We start from the raw sequence: 27593 nt of genomic DNA, 5'->3' as shown, positions 1-27593 counted from the left end.
CAGAACCGTTACTTAGGGCCACAGAATTGTTACTCAGGGACACAGAATTGTTACTGAGGGCCACAGAACCGTTACTTAGGGCCACAGAATTGTTACTCAGGGACAGACACAGAATTGTTACTCAGGGACACAGAATTGTTACTGAGGGCCACAGAACCGTTACTTAGGGCCACAGAAACGTTACACAGGGACACAGAATTGTTACTGAGGGCCACAGAACCGTTACTTAGGGCCACAGAATTGTTACTCAGGGACAGACACAGAATTGTTACTCAGGGACACAGAATTGTTACTGAGGGCCACAGAACTGTTACTTAGGGCCACATAAACGTTACTCAGGGACACAGAATTGTTACTGAGGGCCACAGAACCGTTACTTAGGGCCACAGAATTGTTACTCAGGGACAGACACAGAATTGTTACTGAGGGACACAGAATTGTTACTGAGGGCCACAGAACCGTTACTTAGGGCCTCAGAATTGTTACTCAGGGACACAGAATTGTTACTGAGGGCCACAGAACCGTTACTTAGGGCCACAGAAACGTTACTCAGGGACACAGAATTGTTACTGAGGGCCACAGAACCGTTACTTAGGGCCACAGAATTGTTACTCAGGGACAGACACAGAATTGTTACTGAGGGACACAGAATTGTTACTGAGGGACACAGAATTGTTACTGAGGGCCACAGAACCGTTACTTAGGGCCACAGAAACGTTAGTTAGGGCCACAGAATTGTTACTCAGGGACAGACACAGAATTGTTACTGAGGGCCACAGAATTGTTACTGAGGGCCACAGAACCGTTACTTAGGGCCACAGAAACGTTACTCAGGGACACAGAATTGTTTCTGAGGGACACAGAATTGTTACTCAGGGCCACAGAATTGTTACTCAGGGACAGACACAGAATTGTTACTCAGGGACACAGAATTGTTACTCAGGGACACAGAATCGTTGAATTAAAGAGTATGTCAGACAACATGCAGAGGAGTGGCAGAGGAGGCAATGTTTTAGGAGCGAGCAGACGTGGCAGCAGAGGAAGGGGTCGAGGCAGCACTATTCGCAGCCAGAGGCCAGTGCTCCCGGTGTCATCCAGCGGTCGTGTCTCCACCGACAACCCTGCTGTCATCGATTGGTTGGCTCGGTCGTCTTCCTCTTCCCAGGTCACCTCTGACACCTACAGCCAACGGTCGGTGGGTACGTCAGACACAACCGTTAGTTGGCATGGCCCGGGAGCAAGCCCACTGAAATCACGTGTCCTCTACCTGCCCCTGTCCTTTGGTGTTCCCTCACCAAGCGAAGTATCGCATGCTGTGGGCTCAGCCCCACTGTACAGTGAGGAAGAGCTAACAGAGGGCGGTCAGGAATGGGGGGAGACATCCGCCTTTTCAGCAGCCAGGCGAAGAAGTAGTGGCGAGGAGAGTGGCTCGGTAGCCGGTCTAGAGACAGGTCTGTCTCCTGACCCACACGCAGCCGAGGGGGCTAGTAGTGAGGCGGAGACCCTACTTGATGATGAGGAGGTTGATCGCACTTGGCAGCCTCGTCGTCATCAGGTAATTTCTTCCGCATCATCAGGAGATGAGGGTGCCAGCTTGACAGCGAGCGAAACAGTCGGTGGGTTGCCCAGGAGGCAGCAGGGTCGCAGCAGTGTCAGTGGAGCCAAATGGCCACGGAGTAGAGCACCAGCTCCACTGCAGCCTACCACCACGGCCAGTAGTGGTGCCGGTGCGCACGGAGGAAGTAGCAGTCAGCCAGTGAGGAGTAGCGGGGGCAAAGTTTCCTACTCGGTGGTGTGGCAATTTTTCGTCAAGCCGCCCGAGGAAGTAAACGTAGCCGTATGTCGACTATGTGGCCAGAAAGTCAAGCGTGGCCAGGGGGCCCATGTTGGGACTACAGCGTTGCGGCAGCATATGCAGCGTCGCCATTCGGTGGCCTGGGAAAACCGTGATAAAGATACGGCGGTTCTGCCTGCCCCAGCCCCCGCTCCATCACCAGCTCCGTTACTTGCTCCATCACCCGACGTCAATCGCCCTCTATCAGCCAGTCAAGGCTCCAACACCTCTGCTGAGGGGAGTTGTCGCTCGTTGGCATCTTCCGCTCGTTCAGATGCTCCTTCTCCTGCTACTCCTCTTCTCGGATTCCGTCAGCAGTCTTTCTTGGAATCCGTTTCCAAGAGACAACAGTTTGCGAGCACGCACCCGACGGTGCAAAAGCTGAACGTCCTCCTGTCCAAGTTGCTGGTGCTGCAGTCCCTCCCTTTCCAAATGGTGGACTCAGCACCTTTCCGAGAAATGATGGCTTGTGCCGCGCCGCGGTGGAGAGTGCCAAGCCGTCATTTCTTCGCCAAAAGGCAGTGCCAGCCCTGCATTCACATGTAGAAGACATGGTGGGCCAGTCTTTGAGCATGTCGGTCTCTGCCAAAGTGCACGGCAGCGCCGACGTGTGGAGCTGTAACTACGGTCAGGGACAGTACATGTCATTTACGGCCCACTGGGTGAACGTGGTGCCGGCACAGCCGCACCAGCAACTTGGACAGGTCACGCCGCTTTTGCCTCCACGTTTGCACGTCCTTGGTCCAGCAAACATGTCCGCCTCTACCACCTCTTCTTCCGCCGTGTTCTCAGCCGCCACCCCCGTGCCAAGTCCCATTACCCGACCGGCATATCACATGTGCAGGGCGCAACGGTGTCACGCTGTGCTGCACCTGGTATGCCTTGGCGAACGTAGTCACACAGGGGAGGAACTTCTGAGTGTAATGAACAGAGAAATCGACAGATGGCTGTCTCCGCGCAAACTGAAAATCGGAACCATGTTGACCGACAACGGAAAGAACATGGTGTCTGCTCTGCGTCAAGGAAGGTTGTGCCATGCGCCATGCATGGCTCACGTGTTCAATCTGGTTGTCAAGCGGTTCCTAAAATCCACCATCCCACTGCAAGACATCCTTAAAATGTCACGTAAACTTTGCATGCATTTCAGCCATTCCTACACCGCAAAGCACACCCTCATTGAGCTGCAGCGGCAGAACGGAATTGCACAGCATCGCCTGATCTGCGACGTTGCAACAAGGTGGAATTCAACCCTACACATGTTAGACCGCCTTTACGAGCAGCGAAAGGCCATCACCGATTTCCTGATGTTACAAGCGGATAAAGGTACTCCCCTGTGTAACTTCGATGTCAGCCATTGGCAGCTCATGCGTGACACCTGCCGCTTGCTCAGGCCCTTTGAGGAGGCCACGCTATTCGTGAGTCGGCAGGACTATGGGATGAACGACGTCATTCCTCTGTTGCACGTCCTGGAACAAATGCTGTTAACAATGGCTGGTCAGGGTGCGGTAGACGTGGCGCACAGATCTCAACGCCACATGACCCCTGTGGGGGCAGGACAGGAAGAAGAGGAGGAGGTAGAGGAGGACATTTGTGCTCAGGAATTATTGAGTGAAATGGGTGGTTTTTCCACTCAGCGGACAGGAGTGGAGGAGCAGGAGCATCTGGTAGAGGAGGAGGAGGAGGAGACAGAGGACCCAGATGCACCGTGGCAGTATGCTGTGGAGATGGAGGCAGGGAGTCCCTCGCATTCCTTGGCACAAATGGCCCATAGCATGCTCGGTTGCTTGCGTAGCGACAGCCGAATAATAACCATCAGACAGAGGGATGACTTTTGGCTGTCCACCTTGTTGGACCCTCGCTACCGTTCCAAAATGGTGGCCTTTTTCACACCTGCTGAGAGGGAGGCCAAAATTACGTACTATAAAAACCACCTATGTAGTCAGTTGGTCTCTGCCTTTCTGCGCCAACGTCCATCCTCAGACACTGTGGGCCCTGTGCGCTCGCGTTCCGCTGCCATGGCAGCAGGGGAGGGGTGGGGTGGTAGGAGCAGTGGCAGCTCCACCAGCAGCGGCTGCCTCAGTCTGCAGTCGATGATGAGTAGCTTTCTTCACCAGCGCAGTGAGGAAACTACTAACCAGCCGCAGCAGCAGCAGCAGCATCAGGTGGACCTGGAGCAGGAGCTCAAACAGGCTTGGGCCTACTTGGACAGCACCCTGCCAACCGAGGTAGACAATCCCCTTGACTACTGGGCAACGAAACTTGACCTTTGGCCCCAACTAGCTGAATTTGCCCTTGAAAGGCTGTCATGCCCGGCCAGTAGCGTGGCATCGGAGCGCGTGTTTAGTGCGGCAGGAGGTATTGTAACTCCGCGGAGGACACGACTGTCCACCCAAAGTGTGGAGAGACTCACGTTTGTGAAAATGAATCAGGCGTGGATTAGTCTGGATTTCAAACCACCAGTTCCTGACACAACTGACTAAATCCGCCATGAATCATGCCCCAAACATGTGCCACTTTCAGGTCTCCGCACACTGCTGCTGGGTTCCATTTTGTCATAGGGTGCTGGCAGATTACGGGCCTCCCATAGCTGCTGCCAGGCCCCTAATCTGCCATGGGCCCCTGTACCGCCTCCTCACGCTGCTGCCAGGTCCACAGTGTCTCATGGGTCCCTGTACCGCCTCCCATTGCTGCTGCCAGGCCCCTAATCTGCCATGGGCCCCCGTACCGCCTCCTCACACTGCTGCAAGGTCCACAGTGTGTCATGCCATGTGCCACTTTCAGGTCTCCTCACACTGCTGGTGTGTTTCATTTTGTCATAGGGTGCTGGCAGATTACGGGCCTCACATTGCTGCGGCCAGGCCCCTAATCTGCCATGGGCCCCTGTACCGCCTCCTCACGCTGCTGCAAGGTCCACAGTGTGTCATGCCATGTGCCACTTTCAGGTCTCCTCACACTGCTGGTGTGTTTCATTTTGTCATAGGGTGCTGGCAGATTACGGGCCTCCCATAGCTGCTGCCAGGCCCCTAATCTGCCATGGGCCCCTGTACCGCCTCCTCACGCTGCTGCAAGGTCCACAGTGTGTCATGCCATGTGCCACTTTCAGGTCTCCTCACACTGCTGGTGTGTTTCATTTTGTCATAGGGTGCTGGCAGATTACGGGCCTCACATTGCTGCGGCCAGGCCCCTAATCTGCCATGGGCCCCCGTACCGCCTGGTCACGCTGCTGCTGGGTCCACAGTGTGACCTGGGTCCCTGTACCGCCTCCCATTGCTCCCACTCTGCCATGTGCCACTTTGAGGTCTCCTCACACTCCTGCGGTTTTCCATTTTGTCATAGGTTGCTGGCAGATTACAGGCCTCCCATAGGTGCTGCCAGACCCCAAATCTGCCATGGGCCCCCGTACCGCCTGGTCACACTGCTGCTGGGTCCACAGTGTGACCTGGGTCCCTGTACCGCCTCCCATTGCTCCCACTCTGCCATGTGCCACTTTGAGGTCTCCTCACACTCCTGCGGTTTTCCATTTTGTCATAGGTTGCTGGCAGATTACAGGCCTCCCATAGGTGCTGCCAGGCCCCTAATCTGCCATGGGCCCCCGTACCGCCTGGTCACGCTGCTGCTGGGTCCACAGTGTGACCTGGGTCCCTGTACCGCCTCCCATTGCTCCCACTCTGCCATGTGCCACTTTGAGGTCTCCTCACACTCCTGCGGTTTTCCATTTTGTCATAGGTTGCTGGCAGATTACAGGCCTCCCATAGGTGCTGCCAGACCCCAAATCTGCCATGGGCCCCCGTACCGCCTGGTCACACTGCTGCTGGGTCCACAGTGTGACCTGGGTCCCTGTACCGCCTCCCATTGCTCCCACTCTGCCATGTGCCACTTTGAGGTCTCCTCACACTCCTGCGGTTTTCCATTTTGTCATAGGTTGCTGGCAGATTACAGGCCTCCCATAGGTGCTGCCAGGCCCCAAATCTGCCATGGGCCCCCGTACCGCCTGGTCACGCTGCTGCTGGGTCCACAGTGTGACCTGGGTCCCTATACCGCCTCCCATTGCTCCCACTCTGCCATGTGCCACTTTGAGGTCTCCTCACACTCCTGCGGTTTTCCATTTTGTCATAGGTTGCTGGCAGATTACAGGCCTCCCATAGGTGCTGCCAGGCCCCAAATCTGCCATGGGCCCCCGTACCGCCTGGTCACGCTGCTGCTGGGTCTACAGTGTGACCTGGGTCCCTGTACCGCCTCCCATTGCTCCCACTCTGCCATGTGCCACTTTGAGGTCTCCTCACACTCCTGCGGTTTTCCATTTTGTCATAGGTTGCTGGCAGATTACAGGCCTCCCATAGGTGCTGCCAGGCCCCAAATCTGCCATGGGCCCCCGTACCGTCTGGTCACGCTGCTGCTGGGTCCACAGTGTGACCTGGGTCCCTGTACCGCCTCCCATTGCTCCCACTCTGCCATGTGCCACTTTGAGGTCTCCTCACACTCCTGCGGTTTTCCATTTTGTCATAGGTTGCTGGCAGATTACAGGCCTCCCATAGGTGCTGCCAGGCCCCAAATCTGCCATGGGCCCCCGTACCGCCTGGTCACGCTGCTGCTGGGTCCACAGTGTGACCTGGGTCCCTGTACCGCCTCCCATTGCTCCCACTCTGCCATGTGCCACTTTGAGGTCTCCTCACACTCCTGCGGTTTTCCATTTTGTCATAGGTTGCTGGCAGATTACAGGCCTCCCATAGGTGCTGCCAGGCCCCAAATCTGCCATGGACCCCCGTACCGCCTGGTCACGCTGCTGCTGGGTCCACAGTGTGACCTGGGTCCCTGTACCGCCTCCCATTGCTCCTACTCTGCCATGTGCCACTTTGAGGTCTCCTCACACTCCTGCGGTTTTCCATTTTGTCATAGGTTGCTGGCAGATTACAGGCCTCCCATAGGTGCTGCCAGGCCCCAAATCTGCCATGGGCCCCCGTACCGCCTGGTCACGCTGCTGCTGGGTCCACAGTGTGACATGGGTCCCTGTACCGCCTCCCATTGCTCCCACTCTGCCATGTGCCACTTTGAGGTCTCCTCACACTCCTGCAGTTTTCCATTTTGTCATAGGTTGCTGGCAGATTACAGGCCTCCCATAGGTGCTGCCAGGCCCCAAATCTGCCATGGGCCCCCGTACCGTCTGGTCACGCTGCTGCTGGGTCCACAGTGTGACCTGGGTCCCTGTACCGCCTCCCATTGCTCCCACTCTGCCATGTGCCACTTTGAGGTCTCCTCACACTCCTGCGGTTTTCCATTTTGTCATAGGTTGCTGGCAGATTACAGGCCTCCCATAGGTGCTGCCAGGCCCCAAATCTGCCATGGGCCCCCGTACCGCCTGGTCACGCTGCTGCTGGGTCCACAGTGTGACCTGGGTCCCTGTACCGCCTCCCATTGCTCCCACTCTGCCATGTGCCACTTTGAGGTCTCCTCACACTCCTGCAGTTTTCCATTTTGTCATAGGTTGCTGGCAGATTACAGGCCTCCCATAGGTGCTGCCAGGCCCCAAATCTGCCATGGGCCCCCGTACCGCCTGGTCACGCTGCTGCTGGGTCCACAGTGTGACCTGGGTCCCTGTACCGCCTCCCATTGCTCCCACTCTGCCATGTGCCACTTTGAGGTCTCCTCACACTCCTGCGGTTTTCCATTTTGTCATAGGTTGCTGGCAGATTACAGGCCTCCCATAGGTGCTGCCAGGCCCCAAATCTGCCATGGGCCCCCGTACCGCCTGGTCACGCTGCTGCTGGGTCCACAGTGTGACATGGGTCCCTGTACCGCCTCCCATTGCTCCCACTCTGCCATGTGCCACTTTGAGGTCTCCTCACACTCCTGCGGTTTTCCATTTTGTCATAGGTTGCTGGCAGATTACAGGCCTCCCATAGGTGCTGCCAGGCCCCAAATCTGCCATGGGCCCCCATACCGCCTGGTCACGCTGCTGCTGGGTCCACAGTGTGACCTGGGTTCCTGTACCGCCTCCCATTGCTCCCACTCTGCCATGTGCCACTTTGAGGTCTCCTCACACTCCTGCGGTTTTCCATTTTGTCATAGGTTGCTGGCAGATTACAGGCCTCCCATAGGTGCTGCCAGGCCCCAAATCTGCCATGGGCCCCCGTACCGCCTGGTCACACTGCTGCTGGGTCCACAGTGTGACATGGGTCCCTATACCGCCTCCCATTGCTCCCACTCTGCCATGTGCCACTTTGAGGTCTCCTCACACTCCTGCGGTTTTCCATTTTGTCATAGGTTGCTGGCAGATTACAGGCCTCCCATAGGTGCATCCAGGCCCTAAATCTGCCATGGGCCCCCGTACCGCCTGGTCACGCTGCTGCTGGGTCCACAGTGTGACCTGGGTCCCTGTACCGCCTCCCATTGCTCCCACTCTGCCATGTGCCACTTTGAGGTCTCCTCACACTCCTGCGGTTTTCCATTTTGTCATAGGTTGCTGGCAGATTACAGGCCTCCCATAGGTGCTGCCAGGCCCCAAATCTGCCATGGGCCCCCGTACCGCCTGGTCACGCTGCTGCTGGGTCCACAGTGTGACCTGGGTCCCTGTACTGCCTCCCATTGCTCCCACTCTGCCATGTGCCACTTTCAGGTCTCCTCACACTCCTGCTGGTTTCCATTTTGTCATAGGTTGCTGTATGGCCTCCCATTGCTGCTGCCTCCACCGCCACACTGTGGCTCCAAACACTGGTTTTGGCCCCGTGACTGGCCAAATGAGTGAAGTGTGCGGTGATTCTAAGATCGACGGCACTCCTCTGCATGTCATACTGACTGACAGTATTATTTCTCTTCCCCAGCAGACTCCAAGGGCATTTAAATTAAAGGTACAGTGTTCTGCACTAATATTAAGTCTCTCTGAAGCCTAGAAACACCCTTTTTTAAGTTAAATTCACAGCGAATATATTCGACTCGAATCGAATATTTTCCACGAATTCGCCGAATCAGTCTAATCGAATTTTTGAATACTTCGCTCATCTCTACTGACTACACACAAAGCATAACAGCTTCTTTTCTACAAAAATCAATTGGTATCTTCTTACAACAGACAAGCCTATTGCCTTATTTGGGAAAAGGATGGCATAGACAGCTACACTGAACGCATTCCTGAGGGAGAGGGAATGAGGGGATACATGGAGACTTCTTAATAAAGTGAGAGCCGTGCCTGGCTCTTGTATGCATGATTACTACACCTTTCCCCCCCCCCCTTAGGTGATGGCATATGAGTTTAAGAGCAATACCAAAATGTAGAAGTTTGGAGAAAATGGAGAACCGCGCCTCTCCCTGTGGGCATGATTGTGACAGGTGGTTTCCAAGCTTTCTAAGCAGAGGGCCAGTTTGTTGTCCTTCAAACTTTAGGGGGGCCAGACTGTGGCCATCGGGAGTAGAAAATGTCCCGGCATTAGTGAGAGTAAACAATGCTCCATCATCGGTGCCATTGCACCCCATCAATGGTGTTGTTGGGAGGAATAGTGCCCCATTGTTGATGTCATTGGGAGAAATTGTGCCCCATCGTTGGTGTCATTGGGAGGAATAGCGCCCCATCATTGGTGTTGTTGGGAGGAATAGTGCCCCCATCATTGGTGTCATTGGGAGGAATTGTGACCCTTCATTGGTGACAGTGGAAGGAATAGTGTCCCATTGTTGGCACCAATGGATGAAATATTGCCCCAAGGACTAGATAAAAGCAAGCAAATAGCCCCAGTTTGGAGACCCCTACAACAGAGCAGTCAACCTTTCTGCTCCAGAAAAAAGTCCCTTACTTTGGTTGACACCCTTTCAGACAGCGAAAAATATAATTGGCGTTATGAAGCTGGCTCTGTCAGGTGGCGTTGGACCCGGAACTAGGCAGGCATCATGGAATGTGAATTTAATCAGCCAAAGTTCATGGAACCCCTAGCAGCCTCTCCAGGAGCCCTAGTTGAGAATGACTGATATGAAATAATAATCGTATTATATGTGTTGCCAAGAGGGCTAACACTACTTCTGATGTATCCCTGATTATTGCTGCCTCTCTTATCCTCTAACAAGCATCTTATTTCTTTTTATTGCAGTTCTGAGGACGGTGATGACAAAGCAGCATGTGCTAGACAATGAGACAATATCCGTGTACCCATATTACCCATCCATTGGTCATTGCTTGTATGGGAAGGAAGGCCCTCGTATGGAAATACCTAATTCGGTAGAAATCCCCATCAGTCCACATATACTGGCATTCATTTTGAAGGATGAACAGATAAAACTATATATTGAAAAAGAAATGTCTGACGTTTACTGTGATATCACTTGGCCAAATGTAGACCACCCCACTCCTGTCATCAAACTGTCTTTACCCAGGAACCTCTCCAGTCATCTCCGAACCTTGGCAAAGATAGTTCCAACATGGAGCGATAACGTCCACAAAAAGTTTAAATCTTTTATTTTGAAGTATAAGGCTGCAGAGTGTGACCTGAAACCACCGGTGTGGGAAGCCATCAAAGAAAAGATGTCTAGCTCAGGTAGGTACTGGGGTGGGGGCATTATAACATACTACTAGAGGGAGGAGGTAGGTAAGTACTGAGGACTGGAGGGGATCCTCATACACTACAAGGAGGAGGCAGGTAAGTACTGAGGACTAGAGGGGGATCCTCATACACTACAAGGAGGGAGCAGGTAAGTACTGAGGACTGGAAGGAATCCTCATACACTACAAGGAGGAGGCAGGTAAGTACTGAGGACTGGAGGGGGATCCTCATAAACTACAAGGATGAGACAGGTAAATACTGAGGACTGGAGGGGATCCTCATACACTACAAGGAGGGGGCAGGTAAGTACTGAGGACTGGAGGGGATCCTCATACACTACAAGGAGGGGGCAGGTTAGTACTGAGGACTGGAGGAGCTCCTCATACATTACAAGGAGGGGGCAGGTAAGTACTGAGGACTGGAGGGGATCCTCATACACTACAAGGAGGGGGCAGGTAAATACTGAGGACTGGAGGGGATCCTCATACACTACAAGGAGGGGGCAGGTAAGTACTGAGTACTGGAGGGGATTCTCATACACTACAAGGAGGAGGCAGGTAAGTACTGAGGACTGGAGGGGATCCTCATACACTACAAGGAGGAGGCAGGTAAGTACTGAGGACTGGAGGGGATCCTCATACACTACAAGGAGGAGGCAGGTAAGTACTGAGGACTGGAGGGAGATCCTCATACACTACAAGGAGGGGGCAGGTAAGTACTGAGGACTGGAGGGGACCCCATACACTGCAAGGAGGGGGCAGGTAAGTACTGAGGACTGGAGGGGATCCCCATATACTACAAGGAGGGGGCAGGTAAGTACAGGGGGAATAGAGGAATGTAGGAAGGACAGGACTGTCTGGATGGTCCAATATACAATATCGGTGAATCTTCTCTATCGCAGCACGAGATCGGGTTCTGCAGAGGAAGACTCTTCAACTGAAATTACCAGATGGAACGACATTGCATCTGGAAGTCCGATTATCGGAAGACACACAGAGTACAACGACCTCCCCACCCCCACAGGACAAGCCTGAGGTAAGTTTTGGGGTACGGGGGGCGGAGAGGGGCTCACAGGGGTGCAGGTTTCAGTCTCGGCCGATGTTGATGCCACCTCCGGTCTCTGAGCTCACATCTTCCATATATATGAGAACTAAATGTCACCACATTAAAGACCTTTATGGCCCATGTATGGAAGGGGCTCATTCTGTATATCTGTCAGAGGGGGGCACTCCTCTCATGGATGATGCTGACCACATTGTGCACCAAACATCAGGCAACATCAATCGGGTCATCGGTTCAAATCCCAACCACTTCACCACCTGCCTGGAGTTTGCATGTTCTCCCTGTGTCTGTGTGGGTTTCCTCCGGTTACTCCAGTTTCCTTCCACACTCCAAAGACATGCTGGGAGGAAAATTGGCTCTGGTCTAAATTGTCCCTAATATGTGTATGTATCAATGTGAGTTAAAGACCTTACACTATACACTCCTCGGGGGCGGGGACTGATGTGAATGTACAATATATACATGTATAGCGCTGTGCGAATTGTTGAAGTGAAGTAGACATGCAGGAGGAAATTGTCCAATACTGAGGAGGAGAGCAGAGAGAGACGTGTTGCCTGAACCATGAATGGTAGAGGGGTCTTCTAGTGCCAGGGAGCAGAAGGATAGCTGGGACAGGGTGTGAACACGGAGAGGGAGCAGACAGAGCATCTGAGCATGCTCACTGAGGGCGTACACCTGACTGGGTATAAGAACCCTCCAATACTTCTGGCAACAGACAAGAAATGTTCTTTTTATATCATATAGTTCAGCTTTGTCCCGACCCTTCATACGAAGACAGATATGGGCCAGTCATAAAATGTCACTTTGTAGAAGATGGGGCCACCATCGCAATGTAAATGTGAGTCGTCTTTAGTCTGATCCTTCATACATAAATCCCTCAGTGGATGGGTGGTGGACCCAACCCTCAGGAGTGCAATCTCAACTTCTATTAAGATATACTAGACCCCTGAGAAGGCTCGAGGTTTGGGAAAGAAAAGTAGATATCTTGACCAGCCTTTTTCAACAAGGGTGCCCAGGCACAATGGGGTGCCTTCAGGTTTCTTCAGGGGGGCCTTGGAAAAATGCCTAAAAAATGCCCAAAAACTTGTATACAAGCCAGCGGGGTGAAATCCTGCCTTTTAGTTACAAAAAGCCAGAGGTCTTTATTGTCCACCGCTGCAGCCTTCCACTTGCTGGTGTCCTAACAACCAAAAATGTGACTCCTTAGATAACGTTGTTCATTCAATATAGTGGCTGGGCGTGACTCTGTTATACTTAGGGAACTTTTCTGCTAGCTCCTCCTAGAGTGAGTATGGCACCCACCCACTTCGGGAACGCTGCCAGGAAAAAGGGTTTAAAAGCCGAGAGTTTAAACGGGATCGATGAGAGCCTTCCTAGCAGCAGGGGACGCTCTGACGCTGGGACTCTTGCCAGTGCTATATGGGCTCATCAATTGGTCGCATTTAGGGCTTCCCCGTGACCCCTTGTGCAGTATGGTTCCATTGGGGTCTGTTCCTTCCCGTCTTCTCATAGTTTTGGTAATGTATTAATTCTATGCTGTGACGCTGTCCAATGATGTGTCTATTTCATGCTGTTGATACTCAAATCTACCTATCCACCCCTCACCTCACCCCCTCATTCTCCGCCCGCATCACTCACCTCCTAAACGACATCTCTGACTGGATGTCGCTCCATTTCCTCAAACTCAACCTCTCCAAAACCGAGCTTCTCATCTTCCCCCCAGCCCGCGCCCCCCCCCCCATCCTTTCCATCATTACCAACAACACCACCATCAATCCCGCCCAGCAAGCCAAGGTCCTTGGCGTCATTCTGGACTCAAACCTTTCCTTTCAACCTCATATCAAATCTCTCACAAACACATGCAGGCTCCACCTCCGGAACATCGCCAGGATACGTTCCTTCCTTACCCCAGACACCACTAAACTACTAGTACACTCCCTGATTATCTCACGCCTGGACTACTGCAACTCCCTCCTCACCGGCCTACCCCAGTGCAGGCTCTCCCCGCTTCAGACCATCCTGAACTCAGCGGCCAGACTCATCCACCTCACCAGCCGCTCCACCTCTGCCACCCCCTTCTGCCTCTCCCTCCACTGGCTCCCCATTGCCCAACGCATTAAATTCAAATTGCTCACCCTGACCTATAAGGCCATTCACAACACTGCCCCTAACTACCTCACCGATCTGATCCCCAGGTACCACCCTACCCGTACCCTTCGCTCTTCACAGGACCTTCTTCTATCTTGCTCCCTGGTCTCCTCCTCCCACGCACGACTGCAAGACTTCTCCAGGTCCTCCCCCATCCTCTGGAACTCACTACCCCAATCCATCAGACTGTCACCGTCCCTCCTCACCTTCAGGCGCTCCCTGAAAACCCACCTCTTCAGGGAAGCCTACCCCACCCTCACCTAACAGCCGCTGCCCTTCCCTCCTCCTACCACTCCATCCCCCACAGCCGCTTCCTCCTGTGCCTCTACCCCCTCCCTCCTAGATTGTAAGCTCGAAAGAGTAGGGCCCTCTTACCCCTTGTGTACTGTTTGATGTTACTGTACTGTTTCATGTATTGTCCCCCCCTCTATTGTACAGCGCTGAGCAATCCCTTTGGCGCTATATAAACTCGATAAATAAATAAATAAATAAATAAATAATGCTCACATTATTATTGGTGTGTTATTATGCAGATTGTGATGACTATAAGATATATCCTCCTGTGTGTCGTGTGATAATAAAAGTGGAGGTTCTGACAGTGCAAGAATATTGCAGTTGGATTCTGTTATTTCTTGGAGTGCCGAGTGAATGCTATGATGTGCCAGGGAAGGTGTTCATTTGGTAGAGGGTCTTTCACGTGCTTAGAATAATTAACGGTGTAAATGCTGGTTAAAAGTACCTGTGTGACTACCTGTCTATTGTGTGTATATGACTTGCTTTTAGTTATTGCATCCAGCATTGCATTACAATATTTAAGAATGGGGTGCCTCGAGACATGTATAATTGTAAAGGGTGCCTTGACTGAAAAAAGGCTGAGAATCACTGATCTAGATCTAATATGATGAGTGTATGTTTTTTCTTTTGCAGGCTTGCAAAACTGAGAAGAGCCAGAAACTCCCAGGTAACTGAACAATATTGAATTTACAGAGGGGTGCATTCCAACTTATAAACCTCCATAGGAAAGTGTCTATAGCAGCCTTTCTTCACCAGGGTTCCTCCAGACGATGCCCAGGTTTCCTCCAGAGGTTGCCCAGGGTTCCTCCAGAGGTTGCCCAGGGTTCCTCCAGAGGTTGCCCAGGGTTCCTCCAGAAGTTGCCCAGGGTTCTTCCAGAGGTTTCCCAGGGTTCTTCCAGAAGTTGCCCAAGATTCTTCCAGAGGTTTCCCGGGGTTTCTTGACTTATGAACAGTGATGGTTTGATCTCCTGGATGATGGTGCCCATATAATTCTGCCACCAACACAACTCATTCTTATCACTGACCACCAGTGCAAGGAAGCCCTTCACTAACGTAGGGTGGAAAAGGTACCACGAAGCTGTAGCTATTATCAATATTAGAAGGGGGTTCTCCAAAACCTGAAAATTCTTTCAAGGGTTCTTCCATGGCAAAAAGGTTGAGGAAGGCTGTATTGTGGTGTGCATATGAAATAAAGACAATCCTCTGGAGGGTAATATGGTCCCCAAAACAAACACTGGGTAAAAAGGGCAATATACAGTCAACACACTGGCAGTTATGACAATGTACAGGAAGTTAATATGTAAATGTAACAATACCCCATTGAAAATAATGTGATCATTTGTTGCAATATCCAGGTGATAATGGCAGTACAAGGAAGCCCAGCATGCCTCATGAACCCCCAATCATTCCTTCCCTGTACTCAAGGAACTGTGGGCAGTGTGTGAGCCACTAAGCCCCTCTCGCTCCATATCATCTCTGTGGCCACAGTGAGGTGTTGGAGGAGACCAAAGGTCAATGCCACCATCTCTGTCTTCTCTACCTTGGAATATTTGGAAGTTAACACCCAGAGGGATGGCATGGAGAGAGAGAGAGAGCGGTGAACAGAGGCTGGTAGTGCCTAGCTGCAGAGAGAGGCTTAGAGTCAAATGCAGTAAGCACAAGTAGTGGAGAAGTTCCCCAAGGAGCTTTGGCGACAATCCCCGTGCTGTCCTTCTTCCTCTGGAACCTCAGTAGCAATTTTATGGACTAATTATGTAGATTACAAATACACAAAAAAGGCTGTGTTTCCTAAGACTGTGTGCTAAGAGATGGTTGGCCACCCATCTTGTGCACCACTTATGTCCATTGGCCAAGTCACATGTCACAATGGGCAAATGGCCCCCCAGTTGCCATCTTGGACAAACCTCTTCTTATCCAATTAAAACCTGACCGTTTGAAATACTAACCCTTGTAGAAGAAGAATATTTTGTCAGGAATGGTGAAAGTGTAATTTCCTTTTTTTAGGAGGAGGCAGGATAGACTTCCCTAAAGAGATTTCCAAGGATCCACTAAAGGTGGACAGAGTAGGACAGATTGCGGTAGAGAGTTCCAGAGAATGGAAGAGGCTCTGGAGAAGTCCTGGAGATGAGCATGGAAGGAGGTGATGAGGGAACTACTGAGCAGGAGGTACTGGGTGGAACAAAGAGGATGGTTTGAGTGATATTTGTAGATGTGGCTAGTGATGTAGATCGGGGAAGCCTTTGTATGTTGTTCTTAGTAGTCTGAATTTTATTCATTGGGCAAAGGAAAGCCAATGGAGGGATAGGCAGAGAGGAGAAGCGGACACTGAATGGTTGGTGAGGTGGATGACTTGCAGGAGCATTCATGATGGACTGAGGGTGGGATGGCTTGTGTAGAGGGAGGCCAGTAAGGAGGGAGCTGCAATAGTCAAGGTGAGAGATAACAGGTGAGCAGATTAGTATATTGCTGGTGGAGTTGGTTAGGAAGGGACGTATTTTGGAAGATTGTGGAGGTTAAGGTTTCGGCATTGATTGGATGTGAGGCTGGAAGGAGAGATCAGAGTCCAGGGTTACATGTAACATCCTGGCATTAGAGAAGGGACTAATAGGTTTTGATTTTGATCTTCATGAAAATGTTGGGGGAGGGGGCAAATATCATGAGCTCAGTGTGTGACCTCCATACTGATATGTCAGATTTGCGTGTCATCAGCATAGAGATGGTATTGGAATCCACACATTGTTATCACGTTTCATACACCATTGAATGTTATCACTCGTCCATAATTATCAGCAGTGGTCATGGGGCCCTTCAATATCTGAAAATTTCAAGCAAATGGGCAATATTTCTGAGCTGTCCACATACGGTCAGGGTGGTTGGAAGCGGGTTGGGGTAACAAATGTAGAACTACCTCCTCAAGGGTTGCTTAGTCATTTTTGTGTTCTTTGTCAATCTGGACCTCTTGTTGAAAGCCCAACCTCTGCTGACACCCCCGTGCTCTTGTGACCAAAGTAAATGGCACCTGTAAGATGGACTCACACACAAGTCAGTATAGACCAATATAAACTTTATATTGGAATTAAAGGTAACTTGGTCAAAAAGAACAAAATGACACTGATATATGCAGCAAATATAATCACTCTTAGTAATTGTGAGCAAAAGTAACAACGTTCATCATAAAGCAACAATAACTGTTATCAGGCCGGCTTTCAGTAATAATCCACTACCTCCAATCTGAGGGGAGTGCTGAATCCCCCAGAGAGCAGGAAAACAACCAACAAGATATAGGTGAGCTCACTGAGGGTCCTCAGAACTAGATGGCAAGGATTAGATGTGAAGGAAAGAGAATTCTCATTTGAAATTGAGCACTGTCCCTTTAACCCCTCGCCTACCGGGCCCTCCCCCCCTTCCTGCCCAGGCTAATTTTCAGCCTTCAGCGCTGTCCCCCTTTACACTGTACCCATATCAAATTTTTATAATTTTTTTTCACAAAAATAGAGCTTTCTTTTGGTGGTATTTAATTGCCGCTTTTGCGAACAGGTAATTTTTCTCCTTCACTGATGTGCATTGGATAAGGCTGCACTGATGGGCACTGATGAGGTGGCATGGATAGGCAGCACTGATGGGCACTGATGAGGTGGCATGGATAGGCAGCACTGATTGGCACTGATGAGTTGACAGGGATAGGCAGCACTGATGGACACTGATAGGAGGCACTGATAGGCGGCATTGATAGATTGCACTGATGAGCTGGCACTGATGATGCTGCACTGAAAGGTGGCATTGATAGGCGGCACTGATGGACAGCACTGATGGGCGGCACTGAGTGACAGCACTGCTGGGTACTGAGTGGCGGCACTGCTGGGTACTGATGGGCGGCACTGCTGGCAGCACTGATGGGTGGAACTGCTGTGCGCAGGTGGGTGGCACTGCTAGGCATTGCTGGGCACAGGTGGGTGGCACTGATGGGCACAGGTGGTCGGCACTGATGGGTACAGGTGGGAATCACTGATGGGTACAGGTGGGCAGCACTGATGGGTACAGGTGGGAAGCACTGTTGGGCACAGGTGGGTGGCACAGGTGGGCGGCACTGCTGATGATCAGTGCCAATCTCTTTGCTGACAATTGCCGGTTCTCAGCAGTACTTTCCTCACTCTGTGACAGGGTGAGGAAAGTGCAGCCGATAACCGGCAACTGTATTTACTCGGTGATCTGCTGTGCCATTGGACACAGCTGATCACATGGTAAAAGGCCTCTGTGATTGGCTGTGGCAGAACCGTTCTGCCTGGGCTTCCTCGTGCGGAGCGATACGTCTCAGCCAATGGTCCCCTATTCCGGCAAGTCTTCCAGTGCTCTGCCAAGGCGGGTATTAGAGCTCAAAGACAATCCTTCCCCAATATCGCAAACCACGAGTCGGAACTTCATGTAGGGTGAATGAATGAATACTTTATTGAACACAGCTCAGTATATACATCACATGCTGGCAGTAATCCCTGCCCCCTTCACCCCCATCCCCACCAGACAATCTGGCACCTGTTTATTCCCACCCACAACAAAACTCTACAGCACAACAGCAATCAGCACAATATGAAATCTAGAGAAGTGAAAGACTACAAGTTCACATTTCCCTAAACAAACAGTGTAGAATGCCTGTCTACATAACAGCTGCTAAACATATACAACTTTACAAAGGGGAGAACGTGAAGACCACTTACAAAGGGAAGAACGGGAAGACCACTTACTAAGGGGAGAACGGGAAGACCAATTAACAGGGGGATAAAACCGGAACAGAAAGGGCAAAACGTGATCACAAAGGGACGGTTCGTCACAAGTCTCCCCCGTTGCGTACGACTCGCCAGACCTGGCGAGACCTTCAAACGGGTCCGCTTAGGGCTGGCCGGTTCAGAGGGTTACTTCACCAACTCGGCTTGCCGGGACAACCCATCCGCGTTGGCATTTTGCTTCCTTGGTTGGTACTGGATGATAAAGTTATAGGGTTGGAGGGCCAAGCTCCACCGCAGCAGACGACCATTGTCCCCGGAGACCCGGTTTAGCCATACCAGGGGGTTGTGATTGGTGAGTATGGTGAAGGAGCGCTCGTATAGGTAGGGCTGCAATTTCTTGAGGGCCCATACCAAGGCAAGACACTCTTTCTCCACAGAAGTGTAGGCCACCTCCCGGGGTAACAACTTTCTACTTAGGTAGGCCACTGGATGGTCGTTCCCATCGTCCCCGATTTGGCTCTGAACAGCACCCAATCCAAAACTGGACGCATCGGTGTGAGCACAAAACTGTTTGGAAGGGTCAGGAGCAGCGAAAACGGGAGCATGGATCAAATCATGTTTGAGCTTTTAGATAGCCGTTTCACACTCTGGGGACCACATGACCTGTCGGGGCAGATTCTTCCGGGTCAGATCCGTTAGGGGTTTAGCAATGGCGCTGTAGTTGGGGATGAATTTACGGTAGTATCCCTCAGTGCCTAGGAAGGCAAGGACCTGGGTCTTGCTCCGGGAAGTGGGCCAATTTGCTACCGCTTCCACCTTTGCCGGTGCTGGTCGTTGCTTCCCACATCCTACCCGATGTCCTAGATATTGGACCTTGGACACCCCAACATGGCATTTGTCAGGTCGGATGGTCAGCCATGTTTGCCCGATGCAATCAAGCATTTCCCTGAGTTGTCGGAGGTGATCCTCCCAACTATCACTGTAGATAGCTATATCGTATAGAAAGTCGCAGGAGAAGTCCTGCAGCCCATTCAGCAGCTTATCTACCATTCTCTGAAAGGTAGCCGGGGCGTTCTTCATCCCAAACGGCATGACCCTGGACTGGTACAAGCCGAACGGGGTGATGAATGCTGACTTTGGTAACGCGTTCGCATCCAGCGGAATCTGCCAGTACCCCTTGCAGAGATCAATAGTGGTAAGAAATTTACCTCTGGCCATCGGGTCCAGCAGCTCATCTATCTGGGGCATGGAGTTATGCATCGGTCACTTTCCGTTCATTGATCCTGCGGTAGTCCACACAGACCTGGACGGTTCCATCCTTCTTGGGTACCAGGACTACTGGGGAGGCCCCGGGACCGTCAGAGGGTTCTATCACACCTAAATCTAACATTTCCTTAATCTCTCTCCTCATCCCTTCTCTGATGGACTTGGGCACTCGGTAGGCAGCCTGCTTCAGGGCGGCCTGACCCTGCGTGTCTACCTGGTGGGCAGTTGTGATGGTGTACCCGGGTAGGGATGAGAACAGCCCTCGGCGCTCTTAGAGCAGTTGGCGGGCCTGTTCCTGGGCCTCAGGAGACAGCCGTGTGCTGTTATCTACGTCCACTACACTCAGCTGGGACTGTCCGTCCCCCCGGCAGCCCCGACAGAAGAAGCGTTTCTGAGTCATTGGTAGCGGGAGCGCAAATAGCAGCTACACTGTCCTGTCGTTCGATGAACGGTTTCAGCATATTCACATGGAAGGTCCGCCGGATCCTTCGATCAGAAAAGTAAGCTACAATGTATGTGGTAACACAGAGTTGCTCCACCACTTGGTACGGGCCCTGCCAGGCAGCCTGTAATTTGTCATGCCGGACTGGTTTCAAGGCCAACACTTTCTGTCCTAAGTGAAATGTTCGGTCTCGAGCAGACTGGTCGTACCACCATTTCTGTCAGCTCTGTTCAGCCTCAAGGTTGTCCGGTACTAGGGTCATCAACCACTGTAGCCTCTCCCTGAGCTCCAGCACATAGGCTACCACTGAAGTCCCCTCCTCGGCCACTGCTCCCTCCCAGTGTTCACTTAGGAGATCCAGGGGTCCCTGAACCCTCTGGCGATACAGCAGCTCGAAGGGAGAGAACCCAGTGGAATCCTGCGGTACCTCTCGTAGGCGAACAGGAGGTGGGGGAGATGCCACTCCCAGTCCTTATGGGACATGGTGAACATTCAAGGGAGTTGTTTCAGCGTACCTTTAAACTGTTCGCAGAGCCCATTGGTCTGGGGGTGGTAGGGATAGCTGTACAGTGGTCTGATCCCACACAACTTCCAAAGTTGTTGGGTAAGCTCGGCCGTGAACTGCGTGCCTTGGTCGGTCCGGATCTCCCGAGGAAATCCTACCCGAGTAAAGATCTGCAGCAGGGCTTGAGCAACTGTTTCTGCCTGCACATCTATCAGCGCTACGGCCTCCTGATACCGAGTGGCGTAGTCGACAATGGTCAAGATATACTTCTTGCCCGTGGGACTAGACCATTTCAGGGGCACCACTAGGTCCACGGTGATACGGCTGAAAGGTTCCCCGGCTATGGGTAGGGGCCTCAGAGTAGCCCTGGGCCTGTCTCCCTGCTTCCCTACCTTTTGGCAGACCTCACAAGACCGATAGTAGTCCCGAATGTCCCCCGATACTCCTGGCCAGAAGAAACTTTGGGTTAAGTGATGCAGGGTCCGTCGGTTGCCCAAATGCCTAGTGTCGCAAACATGCGCAACACACAGTGAAGTACGCAGACTCCATCTTGCTAAGGGTATCCATTTCTCCCTTATCCTTCCCCTACCCCTCCCTCTCACTGAGAGGAGACATCTGGCTAGTGTGTGTGTGTGTACTGTTTATGGGTCACTGGCCTGCCAAGGAATCTCTAGCTAGGTGCCGAGCTGTCTGTGGAAGCTGTATCCTTTCTCACCTAGGAAGATATAAGGCAGCTTTCCCAAGATAGTTGGAGTCTCACTGACCAAAGTACCTATGTAATTTCACACCTCGTAATAAGATAACGGAGCCTTCCCAAGAGTTGAAAGGGACTCTGAGCTAATAACCTCGTCAGATAGCCAATGAGCAGGCGAACAGTTTGATGGGTCACTCGCTTATCTCAGACCATCAGGGAAGCCGAAACATAGAACTCGTGAACCATGCAATATATCATTTCATAATTAATATCTAAATAATCCTCAGACTTGTCTGCATAATAATATACCCGCGGGTGGACTGTCGCTTGTGCAGATGGAAAGTTATGGACCAGAATATGAATTATGAAAGATGTTGGTTCCAGTTTAGGGTTCCGCCTGACGATTCCTCCCTAAACAGGGGATTGGTCTTTTACTTTAGAACCACCCCCTGCTGGGAAACTTTAAAACAGGCTGTCAAGCATAAGAGTAGAGTTGAAGAATTCTCCCATCTTTACCATCGTAACATAGGGAGATCAAAAAGCACCCTTCTGCTCAGAAACGTGATCTGCTTACACCCAAGGCTTAATGGCAAGTACCTTAACCCTTTAACCTCTCTCTGTTATCTCTTTGCTGTGCTGTTATGCTCTGTATGTATATATATATATATATATATATATGTCTTAGTTACATGTTCTCTGTAAATATTTTTATTCCACCTGTTTGACCCTTTTAGTAATAAATCTCTCTTTCTGAAAGTGTTGAACTGTTTCTATAGCTTTTAATTGCAATTTACGAATCCCTGCCTTTAAAGAGACGCTACTGTTTGTTTTAACCCTCTGTATAACAGGCCTGTATTATGACCGGGTTTTGTAGTCAATTATATCAACCATTATAGTGTTATAGCTGAACGTCGAGTTTCCTCTTTCTCTGAATAAAAAGGAGGTGGTGGCAGTGTGAATGGTTAATTGCCTAATTAATTAGGCAATTAAGAAAAATGCCAGTTTTTTCTTAATTGCCTAATTAACCTGACCCAGTAACAATCGATCCAGGCTGCTGGCACGTCGATCATTATCCATCAGCTGGAAAATCGTTGTGCAGGGTGCAGCTGGGTGTGGCATTGTTACGCACGTCACATCGCAGTTTTAGATCGGCCAGTCCTTCGGTCACGAGTTTGGTGAGAAGGTCTGGGGTCTGACGCCGCAATCGTGACACCCAGCAAGGGGAATATAATGCGCAATCTGGAGGAGATCACGCCGATACTTCCTCGGTACTACCATCTGCTGGTGAGGTATTTGGACAGCGCACACCCCCGGTCTCCCATATACCCTGTACAACTTGCCCTGGTCCCACTCATACCTTGCATCTCCAAATCCCCCAGGATCACTCCCAGTCTTACCATTGGACTTACCAGTACCATGTGGACTTACCATTTGAAAACTCGGGCACTGCCCGAGGGCCTGGGGTCAGTAGGGGGCCCCATGAGATGCCCCTGGTACCTTTTTCATAGGCTTTTTTGAGTTTGGGCAAGGACACAGGGGCCCCATGATCCCCTATTGCCCGGGGGCCCCATGAGTTGTCAGTCCACCCCTGCTCCCAGTCCTCCGTCTATAGGGGTGTAAGGTCCAGTCACTGGCTGTTTCTTTAGCAAAATCAGCGGGGGAATCCCAGGTCAGGGCAGGGACAAGCTCAGAAGGGGGTGGGTATTCAATTCTTATCTGAACCTCGGCAGGTGGAGCGGCAGTGTGCTCTCTAGTCTGGTGGAGAGTGGTGACCAGATGAGCTTTGACAGGGGTCTCGGTGCCAAAAGTGGAGACCAGGACTCCCAGATAATTTCCAAGGAGAACCTCAGCCGGCAGGTTCTGCATTACTAAAATTTCAATGTCCCTAGCCCCGACCCCCCAGTCCAGACGAACCTGGGTAGGAATCCGGTAGACAGACCACCCGGTCTTGGCCCAGTCTGGTACAAGTTGGGGTTGGACTATGATGAGTGTGGCCCCAGTGTCCCATAATCCTTGGGCCCAGCGGCCGTTAACATGGAGTACCTGTTGGTGATGTCAGCGATTGTCCGGGGTGGCAGCCTGGAGAGGGTTAGCCTCGTAAAAGACCCGGATGTCCTCATCCTTCGTTGTAAAATTCCTCCATTAAGAGGCAGTGTCACTGTGGTGGTCCTGTAGGGAGTAGGCAGAGGCTCGGCCATAGGGAGTGGTGGGTCGGTTGGAAGTGCCCCGAGGGTCTGGGGCCTTGGTGGATTCCGGGGGCAATGAATGCAGATGTGCCCTGTTTGGTTGCAGCCATAACAGCGTGGGCCAGACCGCTTTGGGTCGGAAGGTGAGGGTGGTCTGAGGCATTCTCGGGTGACCGGCGTGGGCACCATTGGTTGTGGATGAGGTGCAGGGGGAATGGCGGGCTCAGTTAGCCTCCTGTTGTCCAGGTACTCATCTGCCCAGCGACTAGCGTCAGCTAAGGTTAGGGGGTGTCTGTCCCGGACTCAATGTCTAACATCCCCTGGAAGTCCATTGTAAAACTGCTCCAGTAACAGCAGTTGCAACAGTTCGGGAGTGACTTTGGGTGGGGGGCCCATGGAACACAGCTCACTTTGGAGAGGTGGGGAGACCCCTGTCTCAGCTCCCCATATCCCTATTTTTTTATCTCTTTTATTAATAATTTTCCTTTATATAAAAAAAAATTGACAACATATATAACAAAGACAAAAATACATAAATATCAGCATTATTATTCAAACACATCCCCTCTTTTTCCCCCAAAAAAAACCTACCCTCCCCCTAGAAAACCCCTTGTCCATAGCAATCTTAAACTTCTCCTTCCTCTCCTGTAAACAATATTATTTCTCTAAATTCCTTTAAGCCGTTTAAATTCCTCACCTCTACTATTGTATCACCTCTTATTTGTAAATATCTCTTTGATGTTTCTCCAGATTTCCTTAAATACTTCCCCTTTATCCTCTTCAATATAACACAACTCCTCCATCTTATAAATATACTCAATTCTATTCATCCAATCTTTCATTGATGGGGACTCTTGGGTCTGCCAGAATTTAGGGATTAGACTTTTTGCTGCACCAAGCAAATGGTATATTATATTGTTCTTATATTGTTTTACTGTTTTATAAAAGAGACATATGATTATTATTATTATTATACAGTATTTATAAAGCGCCAATAGTTCGCTCAGCGCTGTACATTACAAAGGGGGACAGAACATGTGACAGAACAATACCAATACAATGCAAAACATGAGGGGATCGAGGGCCCTGCTCTTTCGAGCTTACAATCTAGGAACCCATGGATCTTTCTGAATTTGGATTCCCTCAATCTCCTGTATATTTTGAATTATTTCTTGCCAGAATACCTGAATTTTTGGATATTCCCACCAATTATGTGACATTGTACCTATTCCCCCACATCCCCTCCAACATTATGGTCATATTTCCTCTCTGTGTTTATGTGCTACACTCGGCGTACAATACCATCTAGACATACATTTATAATTCATTTCAACTGTGTTAATAATCCTCACCCCATGTATTAATTTTAACATTTTACTCTTTTGTTGTTCATCTATTTTTGTTCCCAATTCTCCTTCCCATTTCTCGAAGAATGTCAGAGTTTCTGCTTCTGTAAATTCAGCCCATATCCCTCTTATGTGTAAGTCACCCTGTGCCTGTTAGGGGTACAGGGTGATCTGTCCTAATATTGGGGTGGGGGGTTGTTGATTGTTTAATGTCATGTGGTTTCATTCCATTGTTCTATTGTGTGTCTTGCTTGGGAGCAAACTATTATGGGATGTATGTGCTTATGTGTATTAGCTTAGTTGTCTTCAGAAGCCCTCCCTCCTGATGGGACTGTCTGCGTGTGTGAAGTTTGAATACCTGTGTGTCTCTTGTTGCTAAATGTAGATTGCCCCGCCCTGTGTCATTATGCAGGGGGGGGGGGACTGTCCCCTGAGTGTATAAAAAGCCAATTCGAGTTTCAAATAAAGAGTTCCATGTTCAGACAGTCTGGTGTCGTCTACTCTTGTATGGTCAGCTGTGGTGTCTGTTGTCGGTGTTTGGACTGGGAAACGGTATTATAACGGAAGTACCCAATTACAGTCTGGGGTCGGTTCCGTTACACCTCCAGCTTGGTGATCTGACACCTTCAGACCCAGCTGCGGGCAGCATGTTGTAACTGATGTCCCCATTCAGTGAAGGTGTCCTGGGGTTTCTTCTTGAGTGCCCGGAACTTTAAGCGGCATGCCTCTGAGGTGAGAGTGTAGCGGTCCAGCAAGTGTTCCTTAACATAATCATAATCCAAGCAGTAGCTGTCAGGTACAGTCCTGAATGCGTCTGCAGCCCGACCGGTTAGCTTGCTGCTCAAAATGGGGACCCAGTCTTGGGCTGCCACACCATGGATGGTGCACAACCGTTCAAAGTCCTGAAGAAAGCTGTCAATGTCCCCATCCGCCTCCGAGAAAGTTTTAAAAGCAGCATAGGGAATTTTCCTTGGTCTGGTTGCAGTCTGGAGGAGGCGGGAGGTAATCCCCTCCCAGACCGAGCCCTCCGTGGATGACCGGGAATGATTAAGCTGCAGTTGGGTGGCATCGTCCAGGGCCTTGGAAATCTGTTCGGGGGTGGGAGCATTGCCGAACAGAGCCAAACACCACTCCACTTCTGGCAGAGCGGAGTATGCATCAGGTGAAGCAAGGTGCGCATCCGCTTGGTCCAGGGCCATAATCTCGGCCAACAGTTCCTCTATGGTCTTGGAGCCATATCCCCGAGCAACAAGCAGGCTTTGGGGACCTGGCTTCCAGAGGTCCCGTACATCCTTCTGGCCGAGCAGGGACGTCTCCGTGAAAAAGATGGGGTCCCGGTTGGTGGTTTGGACTTCCTCCGCAATGAGGAAAGATCCCACCGCTGCCAACCAGTTGTGGCGGAACCGTTCTGCCTGGGCTTCCTCGTGCGGAGCGATGTGTCTCAGCCAATGGTCCCCTTTTCCGGCAAGTCTTCCAGCATTCTGCCAAGGCAGGTATTAGAGCTCAAAGACAATCCTTCCCCGATATCCCAAACCACAAGTCAGAACTTCGTGTAGGGTGAATGAATGAATCTTTAATGAACACAACTCAGTTTATATAGCACATGCTGGAAGTAATCCCTGCCCCCTTCACCCCCATCCCCACCAGACAGTCTGGCACCTGGTTTTCCTCACCCACAACAAAACTCTACAACACAACAGCACAGTATGAAAGTGAAAGACTACAAGGTCACATTACCTTAAACACAGTGTAGAATGTCTGTCTACATAACAGCTGCTAAACATATACAGCTTTACAAAGGGGAGAACGGGAAGACCACTTACCAAGGGGAGAACGGGAAGACCACTTACCAAGGGGAGAACGGGAAGACCGCTTACCAAGGGGAGAACGGGAAGACCGCTTACCAAGGGGAGAACGGGAAGACCGCTTACCAAGGGGAGAACGGGAAGACCACTTACCAAGGGGAGAACGGGAAGACCACTTACCAAGGGGATAAAACCGCAACAGAAAGGGCAAAATGTTATCGCAAAGGGACGGTTCGTCACATTGGCCATTTACTGTATCCTGTGATCAGCTGTGTCTGTAGGACACAGCAATCAGTGGCGGCGCTGGGTGCGCGCAGGGGGTGTGTTCTGGGAGGACGTCCATGGACACCCTCCCAGAACTAGACAACTGCGCTGTAGCTGTATTTCAGCTATAGTGTGGTTGGAAATTGGATAAGAACACTAAAGTGTCTTCTGTGCGCTCACTGGGGCCCAGTTGGTATGAAGTTGTGTTAAGGTGTGAAATATACTGTAGTTCCTTTGGATGGCAACACAAAGATAGTGAAGGAACAAAGGGGATTTAACACTTTTCCTCTTGATGGTAGCAAATTAGGGTGGGGTCCCCTTTAAAGCACTAAACACTGGGCAGGCATGAAGTAATGAATAGCAACAATTGGCACAAGTGTAAATGGGCAAAAGACAACTCCCTCTGAATATCAAAGGCAAAATGCTGTATCCTGGCCTGCAACCTTATGTCCTGCATTCAGCTTGTCGAAATAAACTGTAATGCAGATGTGTCCCAACAATGGT

The 27593-nt window shown here is 51.0% G+C and overlaps 1 protein-coding gene across 4 annotated transcripts in view; it reads left to right on the top strand.

The window, feature by feature from the left end:
- Nucleotides 1–27593, top strand: part of LOC149434651 (protein mono-ADP-ribosyltransferase PARP14-like) — a 196616-nt gene that overhangs the window by 32173 nt on the left and 136850 nt on the right. For 2 of the 4 annotated variants that reach the window (XM_089663562.1, XM_089663559.1), the window contains 3 exons: nucleotides 9907–10350; nucleotides 11258–11391; nucleotides 14494–14527. The exons of the other annotated variants lie outside the window; for them this stretch is intronic. In XM_089663562.1, the coding sequence (XP_089519688.1) occupies nucleotides 9907–10350; nucleotides 11258–11391; nucleotides 14494–14527 (612 nt within the window). The remainder of the gene's footprint in view (nucleotides 1–9906; nucleotides 10351–11257; nucleotides 11392–14493; nucleotides 14528–27593) is intronic. 4 annotated transcript variants of the gene reach the window in all.

Source organism: Staurois parvus, unplaced genomic scaffold (genome assembly GCF_062004578.1).
Source record: "Staurois parvus isolate SC_StPar_1 unplaced genomic scaffold, SC_StPar_1.0 ptg001719l, whole genome shotgun sequence".
Lineage (NCBI taxonomy): Eukaryota > Metazoa > Chordata > Amphibia > Anura > Ranidae > Staurois > Staurois parvus.
This window is presented reverse-complemented; position numbering and strand designations above follow the sequence as displayed.